This window comes from Palaemon carinicauda, chromosome 27 (assembly GCF_036898095.1).
Source record: "Palaemon carinicauda isolate YSFRI2023 chromosome 27, ASM3689809v2, whole genome shotgun sequence".
Taxonomy (NCBI): Eukaryota; Metazoa; Arthropoda; class Malacostraca; order Decapoda; family Palaemonidae; genus Palaemon; species Palaemon carinicauda.
The window spans coordinates 60,056,620-60,073,670 of NC_090751.1; the positions used below are offsets into that span (position 1 = coordinate 60,056,620).

The following is a 17,051-nucleotide window of genomic DNA, read 5'->3' on the forward strand; positions in this document are numbered from 1 at the left end:
TTTGTATAAATGGCAGTGGTAAATAATTCGAGAGAGAGAGAGAGAGAGAGGAGAGAGAGAGAGAGAGAGAGAGAGAGAGAGAGAGAGAGAGAGAGAGAGACTGCGCACCTGTCTAACTCAGTCAGGCAGACGATGCCATAAGATGACGTCATCATTTAAAGACCGCTATTTTCATTGTTTGGAAAAATTATTGACTATTTGTTCTTTCTACAACCTTAGGTAACATTGGCCTTGCTATAATGTTCCCGAAGGCGTTGTGGAAACACAATGTACATACGAACTTCAAGTAAACATAGGCATACATTATAACTTCCATACATCTTTGGCAACTTTGGCTTCTGTTATTGTAGTAGACTTCGTTCATCTACACTCTACAAATGCCTTCCATTTCTGCCAGACGTACGATAGATCGAAATATAAGTGAAAAATCGCTATATATATGCAAAATTACACACAAAGACGATTTTGTCAAACTAAGTCATGCAGACGACACAGTAGGGATGACGTCATCATTTAAAAACCTCTACATCTTCGTTATTTGTAAAAATAATGGGTTGAAACTTCTGGAGAGCATGTACGATATGTTTCTCTATACAGAGAGACAATAAAACGATTTTTGAATTTTTCAAGTTGGTATGCCAAAATACCAACCCGGACGGTCCCCCTTAAAGCTCTCTTGGACGAGCGAGCGAGTACGAGCTTCGTAAAGGTAGGTGCTGCTGACTGCATGCCTAAAGCGAACTCAGAGGGAGGCGAGCGTGGTGCTGCAGACACAAACTGATCCGGATATAAATCCTTGAACAGCGCAAGCACTTTCCTAAAGTCTAAGGAGGGAGGCGTGGTCTTGGGTTCGTCGATGTCCGAGTGTTGGTCGTCAAGATGTGCAGCGTCGTCATCATCAGAGAGTCCATCGTCTGAATGTTGAGGAGGAAGCGGCAAAGGAGTAGGTAAAAGCTGGTCGGCTGAGTCCGGCAGCACGGGTGCATGCGTGGCTGCACTGGACCCAACATCATGGAACTGTTGGTCAGTCTGAGAACTGGCAACAACCATAGCTGAGTGGGGACGCAAAGCGTCTACTCCTGACTGTGGTCGGATAGCGGAGACCACCGTGGGTTGCGGAGGCTGACGCACCGCGTCAAAACACGGCAACTTAACTCCACCCTCCTGTTGTTGTGGTAGCACACGAACGTCAACGGAGGGTTCCGTGCGTCGGTGAACGTCAACATGCGTCTGGCAGGGTCGACTGCGCATGGGTGGTGGAGCTCTCACAACTGGAGTGCGGGAGCAGGTAGCCTCAGCGTCTGCTGGGCGCACAACCGTGGTTGGTTGTAGGCTAACGGGTGCAGCGTCAACCTTCTCCGCACGATACTCCTGCATGAAGGAAGCTAACTGAGTCTGCATAGACTGTAGCAAAGACCACTTAGGGTCTACAGCAGCTGGTGCGGCAACAGACGGAGTTACTGCCTGTTGCGGTACCACTTTGCCTCTCTTAGGAGGTGTGCAGTCGTCGGAGGACTGCAGCGAGTCCGAACTGACCCAGTGGCTACACCTGGGCCGTTGGACTTGCTCGGAAGGGACCTTGCGTTTAAGAGGCCGTGAGACCTTGGTCCATCGTTTCTGGCGTGAAACCTCTTCCGCAGACGAGGAATGAACGGGCTCACTCGTCTTCTTGTGGGTGGGACGATCTAGGCAAGATACGTCCGAAACCACGGAGGGAACGTCTGTCCGCTGATTAAAGCCTGTCGAACCCTTTGGTCGTACGACATTGCTTCTCCCCTGGGCTTGGGAGCTTGCAAGAGGTCCCGGACTGGGAGGACGACAGGCACGAACAGACGCACCCTCATGCGTAACACTGACACTTTTCACTGCACTAACACTCACTTCACTTCCCACTGCACTTTTACCTTTCAACTCCCTGACGTCAGCCATGAGTTGATTACTGTACGGTCATTCGCCAATGACTCGACTCTCTCACCCAGAGCCTGGATGGCACGCATCATATCTGCCATCGAAGGTTGATGAGAGCTAGCAGGGGGGTCGGGTGCAACCACTACAGGGGAAGGAATAGGTTGTGGGGCATGGGGAGAGGACAAATCAACTGAGCGAGACGAACTCCTCCTTACTCTATCTCTCTCTAGCCTACGTGCATATTTCAGGAATTCTTGAAAATCGAATTCCGAAAGCCCAACGCATTCCTCACATCGATCTTCCAATTGACAGGCTTTACCCCTACAATTGGAACAAATGGTGTGAGGATCGATAGAGGCCTTCGGAAGACGCCTTGAACAGTCCCTAGCGCTACACTTCCTGTACTTGGGGACTTGAGAAGGGTCAGACATCTTGAATTAGTCAAAGGGGGAATTCAAAATCTATCCAAGTCGTCAACAAATAATCCAAAATTCAATAAAAGAATGCAAGGAAGTATTGAAGATAACTTCTGCACAGCGATAGCTAATAACCAGAAATGAATACTTCACCAAATAACGTGAAAATCAATCCAGAAAACAAGAGCGTATTTAGTAGGTCTTGCCGGTGGCACGACAGAGAGAAAATTGATTCTTTGTTGACATTGGAGTACTTAGTACCTGCTCGACAGATGGCGCTGATGATGTACACCCCCACCTGTATAGCGATCGCTGGCGTATTTTGTCCTTAGGTTTTTCTGTCGGGCAGCAGAGCTGACAGCTATATGATCACCGGGTAAGTTTAATATTGAAAATTTGTTATTACCAATGTTGTTCTACTTAATTTTTCTTAGAACTTTGAAATAAATTAAATGAATGCCATTTATATAATGTTTTTTTTAAAGACGCCACCTGAAATGGAAACCTTCCATTTGTTTACTGCTCCATCTTCCATTATAATAAACAAACTAACGCATTAAACACGAATGATCAAAGTGATAACTAATGATATTAAAAGCTTTCAGTAAATATTATGTTATTTCAAATATTTTACTTATCGTATCCATATAAATTCCTACATACAAAGCAAAGCAGGAATTTTTTTTTTTTTTGCGTTTAATCAACAATAACAAACTGCCGCTAATGACAGAATGATAATTTACAATAATTCTAAATTGTTACAAAAGATAATTGTCCATTCCTAATTCCCATATCCAAAATACTTTTCCTAACTTTAGTTATAAGTTAACTTGTACCCACTTCAATTATGAAACCAACTGAAAAAAAAAAGTAAAAGAAGAAAGTACAAGGCCGGTTTTTAGAGTCGCTGAACAATTAAGTTACTGCTAAAACCTTTGATTAGACAGAGATAGTGTGAGATTGGAGAAAGTAAGGAAAATTGAATCATGACTGATTTTTAATATACACCCCTGTAACTGAAACTTTGCGAAGCAACAAAGAATTTATTTGTTAGAGAGAGAGAGAGAGAAAGTTTTAAATGTACTAAAAAAAAATATAATAGGTTATAACACATTGGTGTTCATGTAATATTGACTGTATAGATGGTTTGAATAAGTTAAGAAATGGTATAAACAATGCTTTGTTACTGTATTCGTACGCGCATATTATTGAGACCGGCAGCTCGACATCAGCTGATCTGATCACAGCAAAAAGTAAAACAAAAAGAAGTCAGCAATACTAGATTTTTAAAACACCCGAAATTTAAAAACAAAAGTACTGTACATGTTTTCTTAAAGTGCAATTAACTATTTGAAGAGTAGCACTTTTCTAGAATAAAATGATGTTGCCTAAAATATAGTGGTTTGCCAACGAAATCGGAAGCCGTATTTTAAGCTAAGATTAAAATGGATGTATACACGGTATAATTTTTTTGTTTCGTATTTAATTGACACTTTTGAAGAAGACCAATTTTGGTTTCTTCATCTATATGTAAGTATTGTATAACACGAGAGAGAGAGAGAGAGAGAGAGAGAGAGAGAGAGAGAGAGAGAGAGAGAGAGAGAGAGAGAGAGAATCAGCTGTTGTAATCGAATGCCGTGTTTTTGTTTCTTGTACCACCTGAAGCGGGGAATTGATCGCCAAAGCTAACAATAGACATGTTAATTTCATTCTTAAACTCAGGTTGCCATATGTGAACTAAGATTTTATCTCTGAGAGAGAGAGAGAGAGAGAGAGAGAGAGAGAGAGAGAGAGAGAGAGAGAGAGAGAGAGAAAAAAAATTTGAGGTTTTCTGGCATCAAATCCATCAATTTCTCTCTCTCTGAGAGAGAAAGAAAGGTTTTTATAATTATACCGTGTACTATACAAAACAAATCTTTGTAAAGCAATTCTAAAATGTTTAAAATATGACAAAATATTGCTGAATCGTTACCGAAGTTTAGGCTATTCACTGGCGATAAACGAACCCAGCCTATGTGTGAAAACCTTGAACACCCGAAGGGAAAAATAAAGCTTTTATATATACTGTACTAAACAAAAATAATGCTTTGATATACCATCATTAACACTACCATTAAAATTATCAAAGGTTAGAGAAAGATAAAGATTGCCGAGAACGTAAACACAATTCTGTTTACATTTTGTCAGCTGGACTCGCACAGTTAAAGTTGATTTCATTGTTGATGTGGAATTTTGTCCTTAAATAGGATATTTATTATGAAATTATGTTGATAAGATGTAAGGTTAATATCGTTTTGTAACATTTATCAAACACCGTATTTAAGGCTTCCAATATACTTAAAAAGACAATAGATTTTATATATTTTGTAGTGCTTGACTCGCAGACTTTTCTTTTTTAGAGAAAGTGGCACTTTACATTACATATGATTTTGTTATCCCAAAACTATCCATCCCATCCTTATCCTTCTTTTTAATTTTGGTTTCATCTCCTGGAAAATACTTACTGTCTGACCTAAGTATGTATATTCATTAACTATCTCTAGAGGTTCGTTCATAACCAATACTGTATTTTTTCTCTCTGCATTTCCATTGAACATTATTTCAGTCCTACATTTCTGCTTTTCTATTCAAATCTTCTATCATCTTTTGCAATTCCTCCTATAATTCACTAAACAGAACTATGTCATCAGGTATTCCTTATTAATGTTAATTCCTACATTTTGCCAATGAAAATCTTTAAAAACTTCTAGGCACGCTGTGAATAATTTAGGAGACGGGGATCTCCCTGTCTTGCTCCTTTTTCAATCAGAACTTTCTCACTATATGTAGTTCTAAGAGTGCTGTACTCCCCGTATAGAGATCTTCAAGTGTTCAAGATTCATCTATTCCTTTCCTTTGAAGGGTTTCCATTACTACTGAAGTTTTGACTGAATCAAAAGCTTTCTCATAGTCTATAAACACCATACCTAGTGGTTTGTCGTACTCTGTTGATTTTTCTATTAGCAGTTTCTATTTGGCCTAATATGATCTTTGTAAATATCTTATATATTACAGAGAGTAAACTTATTAGGCAGTAATTTTTCAGGTTTTTTGTGTCGTTTTTTGTGAATTGGTATAATGATAGTTTTTCCAACCTGTAGGTATAGAGCATTCTTGCAGAAATTTTGTTTAAAAACAAGCTAGTTTTACTATGATATCTCCTCCATTTATTATTAAATCACATGTTAGGCCATCTGCTGTTTGCCTCTTTTCATGCCTTTTAATGCCTTTACTTCTCTCACTGTTACTTTTGGTACCGGTTCAGGCATTTCCTTATTTCTATTATCAAATTTATTTCTTATTTCACTAAAGTATATCATTGTAAAGAAATCCTTCTCAATTTTTAACCCTCCGTCTCTTTTGTTGATATTTTCTTTTTCATCCATTAACCCTTTCACTGCGGAGAACGACTTTAGTTTACTTATATTCATAACCTTTCACTGCGGAGAACGACTTTACTCCACACCGCGTAAGAAATTTTAAGCTTAGCGCCTTTTGTTGACGATTTATCTGGCTTCTACTTGCTGCCATCTGTTGCCAATTTTATGAACTACACACTCTCTGAAGCTCTCGTCTTTCTTCTCCCATTTACTCTATGATTTTGGTAATTATTTTGTTATTTTTACGTTGTGTCAACATGAAATTATGATATGTATGCATGTTTTTTCAATATAAATCAATATTATTCATAGAGTTATCGTAATATCATGCTTTCCAAAGTTCGTTTAGCGTAAGTAAAAGTTTGTTTACATTAGAGCTCAACAGTTGCCATGACAACTACACACATGAAAACGTATTTCATAGTATTGGATGTTCAAAATGTGACAGATAATGGTGTTTTCAGAAATCAATATAGAAATTAACTAAATTAAATGAATAATAATCAAATAACAAACACATTCACGAGAAAAGAAGTTTCGTGTCTTATATCCGAAGCTTTGTTTACATTTGGCAGCTGACGTTCAGTCTGTTAGTTGCCTATCGGTCCCTTTATATTTTAACAGCATAATTTAGTGATACAAGTTGTTAATAAAGATATAATTTGTTAATAAAGGCTTGTTTTACAGTATCATAAATTTCATATATAGTTGTATATTATGGTATTATTATACTATTAGCAAAACATTCGATATGGCTCTGCTTTTAGCAGTCAGCTGACTTTGTCCTTTTAATTTTTCCCTTTAACTCTGGGTTGAAGAATTATTTTTATTTCTTTTCTTTTATATGGGTGATATGGCCTCTACTTCTCGCCAAGTAATTACATATGATGTGAAACTTCATTACAAAAAAAAAAGTGACAGAAATAGACAATCCATGTGTTCATGTGGACTACAATAAGTATATGAGGGAAGTTGATAATTTTGATCAGCTATGCTCAACATATGCTTACGAAAGAAAGAGTCAGAAATGGTACCAACCAATTTGGCATTTTATCATTGAAGCAGCATTAGTAGACTCAAACATACGCTACAACATTAAGAATCTCACTGCTACGATGAATAGAAAAAAAAAAATCAGGGAAAATTTATTAACACTACGTTAGAAGGGTATAAGCGGAGCAAAACTCAAAGAAAGGGTAGATTTTCAAATGCAATGGAATCTAGACTAACTGAAAGGCATTTTCCAGCTCAATATGTTGACAAAAACCACAAACCCCAATGTATTATATGCTCCTTGCCAAAGAATTGTTTGATGAAAGGTAAAGGCGAATATAAAAAAAACCAAACAATTTATTTTTGTGATCAAATTGTTGAAAAGCCCCCTCTTTGTATCATTCCATGTTTTGAGACATATAATACCCATAAAGTGTACAAAAAGCATGACTAATGTAGAGAATAAATGTATGAGTCAATGATAAATTGAGTGAAGGATTATTAGTGGAATTGATAAAATCATCTTTGGAAAAGAATTTTTCTGATTTTTCTTAATTTTTACCTATTTATCGAAGAATTTAAGGCATAAAGAGATAAACTCAGGTGAAAATATTGTTAAACCCTAAAAACAGAAAGGTTATAGAACACAAAAAACTTGTTTCATTAAATTTTGAGCATTTTGAATTTTTGGTGAAAATGTGCACAGAGCTAAGCAACATCCTATTTGAATATCCGCAGCGAAAGGGTTAAAGTGAACATCCGTTGGCGCTGTTCCAAGTCATCCTTTCATCAATTTGATACTTTTTCCAGTCGTTGGCATTAGACTCGGGTTAGGCCTAGTTTCTAGTACCAATATGCCAAAATATTTAATGGTTTGCTTTTAGTTACTATTATATAAGACAACCGATAATTTGGGGATGATTTTGGGGGGCTAAAAGGTCGACGTATACATTGAGATATGCAGCAGTTATATAGACTTGAGAAGTTTGCTACAGACTGTTTACAGAAGTGTTTTAATTACTGCAAACCCACAAGTACTATATGAATAATTGTAGAATTGCTTTAGTTCATATAATTATGTTTTTTATATATACCATTACTTTAAATACTGTAACTATTAATGAAGTAAAATGCTATTACATTATCATAAAAAAAACTAATAATTTGCAATATAGTTTACTACCTAAACTTAATAAATAATCTAATTTTCACCTCAAGATTTTCTTTTTTGAGTAAGACAGTTGAAAACGGTGAAAAGGAAAAAAATATAATTACAGTACTCTCAATAACTTTGTAGCAAATGCAAATGAAAGTTGGCAGCAATCATTCAAGTTCCTTAGGAGTATCTGGGAATTCCTGCCTAACCGACAAAGAATTTTGCGTAGTTCCCCCTATCTCAGTTACCTTTGTCGGGGCGCTCCAGAGCGGATGGATACTCGCCCTGAGGCGACCCGGGGTCAGCGCGCGAGAGTGCGCTACTAGGTCTGAGTCGTCAGTAAGGATATGTTTAAGTACTACTCGAACTCCTGTAAGATACTCGGGGTAGGATGTGGAATGTGGTTCTTTCCAGCCCATTCCAGTATTTGAGCTGTGAGGTTGCAGGCCTCCCTGCTTCTTTATGTATGCCACTACAGTGGCGTTGTCGCACATGAGGGCTACCAAGTTTCCTTGAAGTAGATGGGCGAACGTCGCGAGGGCATTTTGAACTGCCATGAGCTCGAGCAGATTAATGTGGGGGGTTTTCTCCTCTAGGGACCACTTTCCCTCTGCCGTTTCCTTGAGTAAATGTGGTCCCCACCCCTCCTTTGATGCGTCCGTGAAGAGCAACATCTCCGGAGGAGCGGACGCGAACGGTATCCCTTTTAGTGTGTTCTCCCTGTCAGACCACCAGAGGAGCATGTTCCTGGAGGCCAGGGTTATCCTGACTATGTTTTGCGGAGAGTCCCCCGGTGACCAGAGGTCCATCAGATTCCACTGGACTGGACTCAGCTTGAGCCTCCCCTGAGGGACCAACTTCTCCAATGAGACCAGATGTCCAACAAGTCTCTGCCAATCTTTGGCACTCATTGGTGTGTCTGTCAGAAATGGGCGAATGACTTGGTCCAAGTTGTTCAGCCTCTCCTGGGAGGGGAATGCCCTCGCTAACTGGGAGTCCAGGGCCATCCCTAGGTACGTCATCCTGGTGGTGAGAACTAACTGGGACTTCTCCAGGTTGATGGTGATCCCTAGATCCCTGCAGAACTGCAAAAGTTTCGGCCCCTGTTCCTTTAAGGCTGCCTCTGAGGCTGAAAGTAGCAACCAGTCGTCGAGGTATCTGATCAGCATGCCCTATTTGTGTGCCCAGACTGATACCAAGGTGAACACCCTCGTGAACACCTGAGGCGCCGTTGACAGGCCGAAGCAGAGGGTCTTGAACTGCAGGGATTGGGGTCCCCACTTCACTCTGAGGAACTTCCTGCTGGAGGGATGTACAGGGATTTAAAAATAGGCATCCTTGAGATCTAGAGAAATCATGAAATCCCCTTTTCTCAAGGGACGTCTTCTTGACAAACTTGTTCAGGGCAGAGAGGTTGATGACTGGCCTCCAACCTCCCATAGCTTTCTCTACCAGGAAGAGCCTGCTGTAGAATCCTGGGAATGATTCCTGGACGGGTTGCAGAGCTCCTTTGCTCAACATGGCTGACACCTCCTCCTGCAGGGCTGCTCTCTTCTCTGGATCTTTGGGTGCCAGCCATTCTGCCCGATGTTCGGGGATCAGAGGGGGGTGGTTCCGACAGGAAGGGAATCCTGTATCCCTCCCTGAGGACTGTCACGGACCAGGGGTCTGCCCCGTTGTCTCGCCATGCTTGCCAATATTGTTTGAGCATCCCCCCACCTGAGGCGTGAAAAGGTGTAGGGGGCCTCTCTCCCTATCTCCTGGGGAGACGGTTTGAGCGGCCTCTCCTTGAGCCAGAATACTTTTGCCTAAAGGAGGCCTGGGCTGGAGCACTGCCCCTGCAGGAGGGCCGTGGGGATTGGTGCCAGGAAGGGGAGGAGGCCTCCTGTCTAGCCGGTGGCGTAGGTGGGTAGGCCCCGTCTACCGATGTTCTTCTGTGGGAAGGACGTCTTGACGCCGACTGCCTGGGCTCCGACGAGTCCTTCAGTTTTCCCACTCTTTCCAATGTCTCCGCTACCGCCTGAAGGAGGAACACGGTCTCGCACCACACCGGTGCATTCCTTAAGAACTTTGCTTCCCGTTCGGAAAGTCTACGGGGGAGCCTGTTAAGGACTATGTCCCTCCTACTCAGGACTCAGTTTGACGTCTGGGTCAGTGACTGGAACATGAGGAACTTCATCGCTTTCCCCCCCCCCCCCAAACGGATAAGTTCTTGCAGTAGGGCTTGGTTCTCTGGTACTGAAAGGTCGTGAGCTAGTTGGAACCCTGCTAGGATGCACGCCCACCAGTCCAACCAGGAGGTCACGTTGACAATATCTCGGGAGGTGTCCTCCATCATGGCGGCCTCCACTTGTAAATAGACCACTGGGGCAGTAAGGCTCCTTTCATCCATATTGCCCTAGTTCAAGGTTGCGACGGCTTCTTCTAAAGTGCGGGGCCCTGAATGACGACCGTCCGGCACATAGAATTTCTTCTGGGTCCTTAGTCCAGGAAGGAGCTTGAAGGACCCTTGGTCTCTTAGGGAGTTCTTAGGCCCTGCAACATACCGGTCGCCGTGTTCCATGCCCAGGGCTACGTCGGGCGCTAGGGCTAGGGTCAAGGATGGCTTCTGCTGCACAGGATTCTCCACCATCCTGCCCAAACCCGAAAGCCAAGCTTGCTCTGATGAAGGTTGGGGCTCGTCCAGCCTGTGATGGTGTCATATTAGGGCTAGGACCTTCCTGTATGAGGACATTTCATCCGGGGAACACTCGCCGGTGTCCAACAATTCTTCTACCACCTGAACCTCTGTGTCGGTAGCATCTTCGAACACAGAGGGATCCGTGGGAGCGGACGTATCTCTTCCTTCCTGCCGAGTCGATAGAGCGGCTGTCTCCGTCACGCATGGAGCCGCCAGGGTGGGGGTAGACATCATGGGTCTACTCCCTCCCGGGGAGATCCGTGGAGAACTACTTTTCAGTTGTGCCAGCAGCTGTTTCCGTAACTTGGACGGAGCCGGTGCGACAAAGGGTTTGGGTGCCGTGCTGCTGAGTCTCATCTGCGGCTGCTTCCGCAGGCCGGATGGAGCGGGTGACTTGCCGGGCAAGGACAAGGGAAAGTGTGCCAACGGCTGCACCCGATGGGCGGACGGAGCCGAAGAGACACTGGGCAAGGACGCGGAAGCAGCTCCAGCGGCCACCGAGGCAGGCACTGGAGCGGCAGCCGCCCTGCCCGACCCACAAAGGGGAAAAGCTACTCTGACGTACTTCCTCCTGGAGGGATTTTTCTTCTTGCTCCTTTTCCTCGAGGTCTTAGCCTTCCTCCTCCTGGATCTCTTCCTCTTCCTTCTCGCCTCTCGGCCACTGGAATCCTCCAACGAGGACGAGCTATAGGACGAGGAACTGTCCAAAGAAGATGAAGAAGAGGAGGAGCTGTCAGAGTTCTCGGTGTCTTCCACTACCACTCTCGGGGCCCGTGATCTAGCTACCGGGGTGACGGGCTGTATGAAGTCCGACAGAAGGGTCACTGATTGCGCCGGGGTCGTGCAAAGTGCACCTTGAGAGGCAAACCAGCCCTCAAACTCCTCTTCTAGCTGCATGGGGACCTGAAGGGTGTCCTTGGCACCGTCCACACAATGGAGTCGGGGTCCGAAGAGCACGTGGTCCTCCTTTCTTTGTCGCGGCTGCCCCCGGAACCCGCTGTACCTGTAAAACACTGCCACGAGGGGGGGAGGGGGTAGGAACTTTTTTAGGCCTCCCCCACACCGGGTATTTACTGGAGACGGGTCCTGCGGGCACCAGAACCTTGTCCACGGCACACACTTCCGCCACACTAGCAGACCCTCCACTCGTCTGCGTAGGCCCCACACAGTCAGCATCCCCAATATCACACTCATGGGGAACAGCAATGAGCCGTTTCCCCACAACGGAATTACCTCGTCCCCTACTCTGGTTAGGGGAAGGGGAAAGAGAACCCCTCTCCAAAAGCGCTGAGGGCGACGTCAAGGGCAAGCTGATGTCCGCCTTCTTGGGAGACTGTTAGGGCGCCTTCTTCTTTTCCGTAGCAAATAAGGTCCACTGCAGCTCCAGCCAGGACTCACACTCATGACACGTGGATGCAGGGGAGCACTTATTACCTCTACACGAGGAGCACAGCGTGTGCGGGTCGACATCAGGCCTGGACAGCCAGGCCCCGCAAGACTTACCAGCTTTGGACCCGGGACAACGACACCGAGATTCCATACTGGAAAACCGGAAGCAAGCAACACAAGTAACACAAGGAAAGGATAGGGAACACAAAGGGAACACATGGTGCACAAAGGATGGGGAACACAATGGAACACGTGGTACACAAAGGCGGGTCGGACGGGATGTGAGAGAGAGCGGTGAAATGAGATCTACGCCATGACCAGACGCTTACTGACGACTCAGACCTAGCAGCGCACTCTCGCGCGCTGACCCCGGGTCGCCTCAGGGCGAGTATCCATCCGCCCCGGAGCGCCCCGACAAAGGTAACAGAGATAGGGGGAACTATGCAAAATTCTTGGTCGGTTAGGGAGGAGATCCCAGATACTCCTAAGAAAGTAGTTCGAGGTAAGTACTCCATGTTGGAACAAGTAAATTTTTAGGGGGAAATGTATATGGATCTAGGTTTATACTGTACACTGATACCAATTTCATAGCCCAGTATTGATCTTACCTCGTTCACTATAAATTGTGCATATCAAGAAAACAATTTGTACAGTTAACCACCAATTCTATTGAACAGTCAGCACTATTGAATGAAGATTCAACCCTTTTATTCAATTGTCAAGAGTGATCTTTAGAGAGTGTAGCCAGATAACAAAATATTAGTTCTTTGTTTTCTACAGAATCATGAGCCCGGAATTTCTCAATGACTTCAAAAGTGTTAAAAACAGTAAAAATAACATATAGTAGGTACTAGAATTATCAAGCTTAAAAATCACTAATTAACTAAAAATACAGTACACCACTAATTTATTGACAAATTTTTTACAGAATTTTTCTTCAATTTAGTTTCAGAGACATAACCATCAACACTCCTCATGATGACCTAACAAATATGTTGCATACAGTCCAACAAATAATCAATACCTGAGGCTGGAGGAGCTGGTCGAGGCGTTGGTGTAGATGCAGGAGGCTGAGGAGCAGCTTCTGTAGTGGCTGCACCTGTAGTTGTTGACTCCTGAGCTACACGTCGTTCCTCTTCTTGCTGGCGTTGACGTTGCTCTTCCATTGACACTCGAAGAGCCTGGAACAATCATGAATTAATTACACAGCATATAAGAGTTAAGTAAAAGACTTCATACTTCAAAAAGAGATTTACTGCTTACATTGCCAAATTATTAAAAAGTAATATACTTCGGCTGGCCCTCCTTATCGGCATGTACAGTATTGAATTCCAGTACCTATTGCATGAGGGAATCCGTGAATATTAAAAGATCCTAAGCTCTTAGGATGTTAAGAAGCCCGACTGCCCCATTAAAACATGTTAATTTGAAGTTTCTTCAAACCCTCATTTACTTTTTGTTTCTTGACTGATTTCTTTCATTTAAAAAAGCTACTTTCATATATATAAAAAATGATACTAGGATTTACCTTAAGTAAATAAATACATACCAAGATCAGAAAATGGCTGCGTACGGGACAGAGTGCGCTCGCGCGACTATACAAAAAGGACTTTTCCCAATAAATAAAAAAGTTGTTTGCTTTTAAAAAGCTATTTAAAACTTGAAATATAGATGATCTAGCCAAAAATGCAACAATCTGAATTTTCAACATTCCCATCAGAAGTCTTAGGTTACTCTTAAAATAAATTTATGCTTACAGTACTTCTAAATATACTACCGTAAATAATAAACAACAGCATTGCAGTGTACTGTAAAAATGGTATAGTCCTGTACAGTGCATCACAATTTCATAATAACAAAATATCTCTCCTTAAAGTTTATCCAAGGAATATCCGTACATGCACTGCATACCACTTTACAGTACACAATTACTGTATACTATGCAGTACACTGTACAGAGCTGTAGCAATAACGTAATACTGAGCAGTACATAATACAGTGTACAGAAGTTTTTCCCTCATAAGAGTTTGAAACCATGAGGAGCAAGTCCCTATGGGACTGGCCTCGTAAAGCTCAGTTACCTTTGTTGGGCTTCAAAGAGGCAAGATGTAGGTAATAACCCTGAAGAGATATAGCCTACAAGAGGTTTCAACCCACGAGGTACGGATCTGGAAGGGTTTGGTCTAATAGTTCCAAGAGTTTGTTGAGTCCAAAGGCATGATGTCGGCACTAACCCTTGAGAGTTTAAGCATACGAGACTCTTCAATGGAAGATGGCGACAGCAAGCAGCCGGCCCACTGCTAAGGAGACTCGTTTTGTACTCTGAAGGTACAGAGGGAAGGCAACCTCTCCTGCGGGCGAGAAGGCAACCAACCCCTGTTGCCACTGTAGGCAATTCTCCTCACAAGCGGGAAGATTGCTGAACAGTGGCTACATTATTTATTTCCTTATTTCCTTTCCTCAATGGGCTATCTTTCCCTATTAGAGCCCTTGGGCTTATAGCATCTTGCTTTTCCAACTAGGGTTGTAGCTTGGCTAGTAGTAGTAATAATAATAATAATAATAATAATAATAATAGTGGAGGGTAACTCTCCCTCGGATGGGAAAGTTGCCCAACAACTGGTGGAGGTTAACTTTCCCTCGGAAGGGAAAGTTGTTCAGCACCTGGAGGCAGACCTCCGGGCAGTGCTCTCTGCTTCCTGTCAATGAGCTGAGCTCAATTTGAAAGTCAGCCAGTTTTTGGGTTACCCTCGTACCCCAGCATTAAGAGAAAAGAAGGAAAAAATCCTGAATGTTAACTCCAAGGAGCCCCAGTTGAAACTGCTTTCGTTCAAGCAGCCATCGGTCACCCTCGTATTCCGGCATTAACAGAATCGAGGGAAAAAACTCGTCTGGTAACTTCAACGACCACCAGTTGAAACAGCTTTCGTTCAAGCAGTTTCAGGGCCACCCTCATACTCTGGCATTAGGTCAACGTTGAAACTGCTTCCATTCAAGCAGTTTCTAGGTCACCCTGGTCTTCAAGCATTTGAGGGAGCTAGGGAGAAACCCTGATCGGTAACTCCGAGGAGCACCAGTTGCCCTCGTACTCCAGCATAAGGAGGAGCGAGGGGTGGCGCCAAGGGCCATGAGAAAACTGTTGGTGCATTACCTCCAGATTCTCAGAAAGGATAACTGTGGTTAATCTGTAACTGCAGACTCTCGACGAACCATTCGTTAGCGGAGAAACCCGAAAGCCCAAAGGAAGGCAGGAGATCGAAAGAGACTCCCCGGGTGGGGGACACCACTCTTACTTGACCGTCTTCCAGAGGAGAACGAGTGAGCAGAAAGGAGGGATCGCTGAAAGGAAGTCGGAATTTTCTCACCTTTGAGGAAGACCCCGAAGGAGATGAATACCTTTAGACTTCCTCTTTTTTCCCCTACCAATCTCACCCACTCACTGGAAGGATAGTGACTCCCGACACTCGATACCAGGAATGTCCTACAAGAAGAGATACTGCATGCAGGACGAAGGGAATGGGGAACCGCCTCAGAAGCCAAAAGGTGACGAATTGGCGACCTTCAGGGCTGGGTATGCCCGGAAGACGGGAACCCCAAACCCAATGACTTCAGAACAAGGAAAGTAATAAAAGCCAGTTTGTTAACGTGAGAGACCAGAACGTCCGCAAAAGTGGGGATAGAACACAGACGAGTGTGAGCGGGGCAATCTGATTCACAAACAAAATTCACAGATGGTATATTCCAGCCCTCTCCTGCATGGTAACATCACAGAGAGACTGCCCTCATCTTAACAGTATGGGCCACAGAACTGTGTACTTTATGAATGGAAGAATTAAGAGTTTGGCCTAGATGCAAAATATTGTACAAATGATGATGCTAAACTTTCAATGGACTTTCAATCAACAGCTAATTCTATCAATCCATTGATCTAATTGGAGTCTTGTGACTTGTACCCTTTTTTAACACTGAATTTCAGCAACAACATCGCTTTCCAGCATAGCCAGTACCACACCCTAACCCCCTACAAACTAGCGGAGGGTAGTGATACCTCATTAAAAGTCTTATGGCGAGTTACCAGCTTCACCGAAAGTATATGGTTTGTATCTAGTGACATAACAAATACATAGTCGTACTATACTTTTCTCGATATTTACCACTTTCATAAACATAAAAATAAATCTTAAATATGCAACTTACAAGAGCAAGCTCAGGATCCTCATTTGGATCAACACCAAAGTCAAATCCTCCACCTGTTGCAAAACTGGCTGCTGGTCCTCCATCCTCTCCCTGAAATACAACAAATTTACAGTTGAGCTAAAATTTGTTTACATAAACAGTCTTAATTGCTAGAAACACTGTAAACTCATGTCTGTTAAACTGGATTCATAAAATTCAACTAAAGGCAATATCTGAAAACTTGTCACAATTAAATTTATCATTTACACATCTAAAAATAAATAGGATTAAAAAATCTTAAATAAATAGGATTAAAAAATCTTATTATTCCATTCCGAACATTTATTTTCTGTAGACATCAAACCATACATCAACATCGACTTTCTCTCCTAAAGTACTAGGGATAGATTTACAACTAAGGTGGTATTTCCAAGTTTATATATCTCGAGAAGTACACCAATATGTATCTAACTATCACTGAAGTAATGTCATAATGAGTAAACACTTTATGCTGATACCTCCCAATACTTGTGTGTAATGCAGGTATAACCAATTGTTATAATTACCTCGGCCCTGTGCTTGTTATAAAAACCCATAATCCAGATGCTATGTTAACCTTGACATATCTATATCATTGTCAAAAAAGGAGGGGAAACAACTATATCTATCAATGGAAACTACATGTGAAACCTTTGTATAAAAATTCCTTTGGTTCAACTGATGTAAGTTTCATTCCAGAAATTACATGAAGCCATAAATCTGAAGCTTCATGGAATGAATCATAAGGTAAATATAAAACAAATGAAACGCACCATTGGGCTGAAGTATTTGATTTCATATACTTGAAGCAAGAATGTAATACTATTTAAAAATTGAACAGATGACTTGTTTGACCCATGGGTACCTATCTGATG

The 17,051-nt window shown here is 42.7% G+C and overlaps 1 protein-coding gene across 2 annotated transcripts in view; it reads right to left on the reverse strand.

The window, feature by feature from the left end:
• Window positions 1-17,051, reverse strand: part of LOC137620738 (26S proteasome non-ATPase regulatory subunit 4-like) — a 101,671-nt gene that overhangs the window by 26,375 nt on the left and 58,245 nt on the right. For both annotated transcript variants that reach the window (XM_068351115.1, XM_068351114.1), the window contains exons 6-7: window positions 16,159-16,248; window positions 12,986-13,142 (exon numbers count right to left, since the gene is read on the reverse strand). In XM_068351115.1, coding sequence (XP_068207216.1) covers window positions 12,986-13,142; window positions 16,159-16,248 — 247 coding nt within the window. The remainder of the gene's footprint in view (window positions 1-12,985; window positions 13,143-16,158; window positions 16,249-17,051) is intronic.